Source organism: Volvox carteri, assembly GCF_000143455.1.
Source record: "Volvox carteri f. nagariensis unplaced genomic scaffold VOLCAscaffold_1018, whole genome shotgun sequence".
NCBI classification, from domain to species: Eukaryota; Viridiplantae; Chlorophyta; class Chlorophyceae; order Chlamydomonadales; family Volvocaceae; genus Volvox; species Volvox carteri.
In genome coordinates this window covers 2,504-3,308 of record NW_003308416.1, presented here as the reverse complement: position 1 = coordinate 3,308, position 805 = coordinate 2,504, and the positions used below count along the sequence as shown (strand labels likewise).

At 49.6% G+C, this 805-nt stretch overlaps 1 protein-coding gene across 1 annotated transcript; it reads left to right on the top strand.

The window, feature by feature from the left end:
* Window positions 1-52: 52 nt before the first annotated feature.
* On the top strand, window positions 53-705 carry VOLCADRAFT_108792 (uncharacterized protein; the record flags this gene model as incomplete). Its single annotated transcript, XM_002959857.1, has 3 exons — window positions 53-123; window positions 256-343; window positions 535-705. The coding sequence occupies 3 exons, from the start codon at window positions 53-55 to the stop codon at window positions 703-705; spliced, it is 330 nt and encodes a 109-aa protein (XP_002959903.1).
* Window positions 706-805: the final 100 nt, after the last annotated feature.

Genomic DNA, 805 nt, shown 5'->3' with positions numbered 1-805 from the left:
TAAATGTCAGTTGCTCCTCAACATGCCATCATCCCTCCTGCTTGCCTACAATATGACCTGGGCATTCATGTCATGCATGACTCTGCAGGTGATGAGCCAACCCCTGCCCAGCAGGGTGCCCAGGTGCCTAATCATAATATTCTGGACACGGCTGAAGATGGCACCGTGGTAGTACAGCAGGACAACACGGCAGCAGGGCCCAGGAAATGCTGCTCCTGCTGACCCCTGCTGCTGGGCCTCCCTTCTGGATGACAGCCTGGAGGAGATGGACAAGTACAAGTCGGCAGGCGGCCACGTGTCCTACCTCAACAATCTGGCTGACAAGACGATTGGCTGCTATCTGGTGGGCGGCTCCAAAGACAAGCCGAGCACACCATCAGTGCTTGGGGCGGGCTTGGTGCTCAGTGACATGGCAAGTATATATTATGGCAGATTGCTGTACACTCTGTGTTCTAACTTGCAACATATAATTTGGCCATTTCTGCAACTGATTACTCAGTTGGATCCGGTTTTACTAATTCTTTGGTGGTGCAGGCATCGGTTTCCATTGAGGACACCATTGAGATCCTGATCATTGGCAAGATGAAGGGGCTGCACCACCGTGCAAAATTTACCCTGCCTGAGCCTACCAAGACACTCGCCATCAAGGACTACCCCTTGACCATGTTTGATAAAGTACACTCTGGGAAAGGTTTTCACCCGTAAATTCATGTTTACCCGTAATCATGTGGTCTTCACATGTAATTACCGGCCAAGAAAATTTGTACACATGCTTATTTTTAAGTTGCCAAAGCATTCCTTTTAT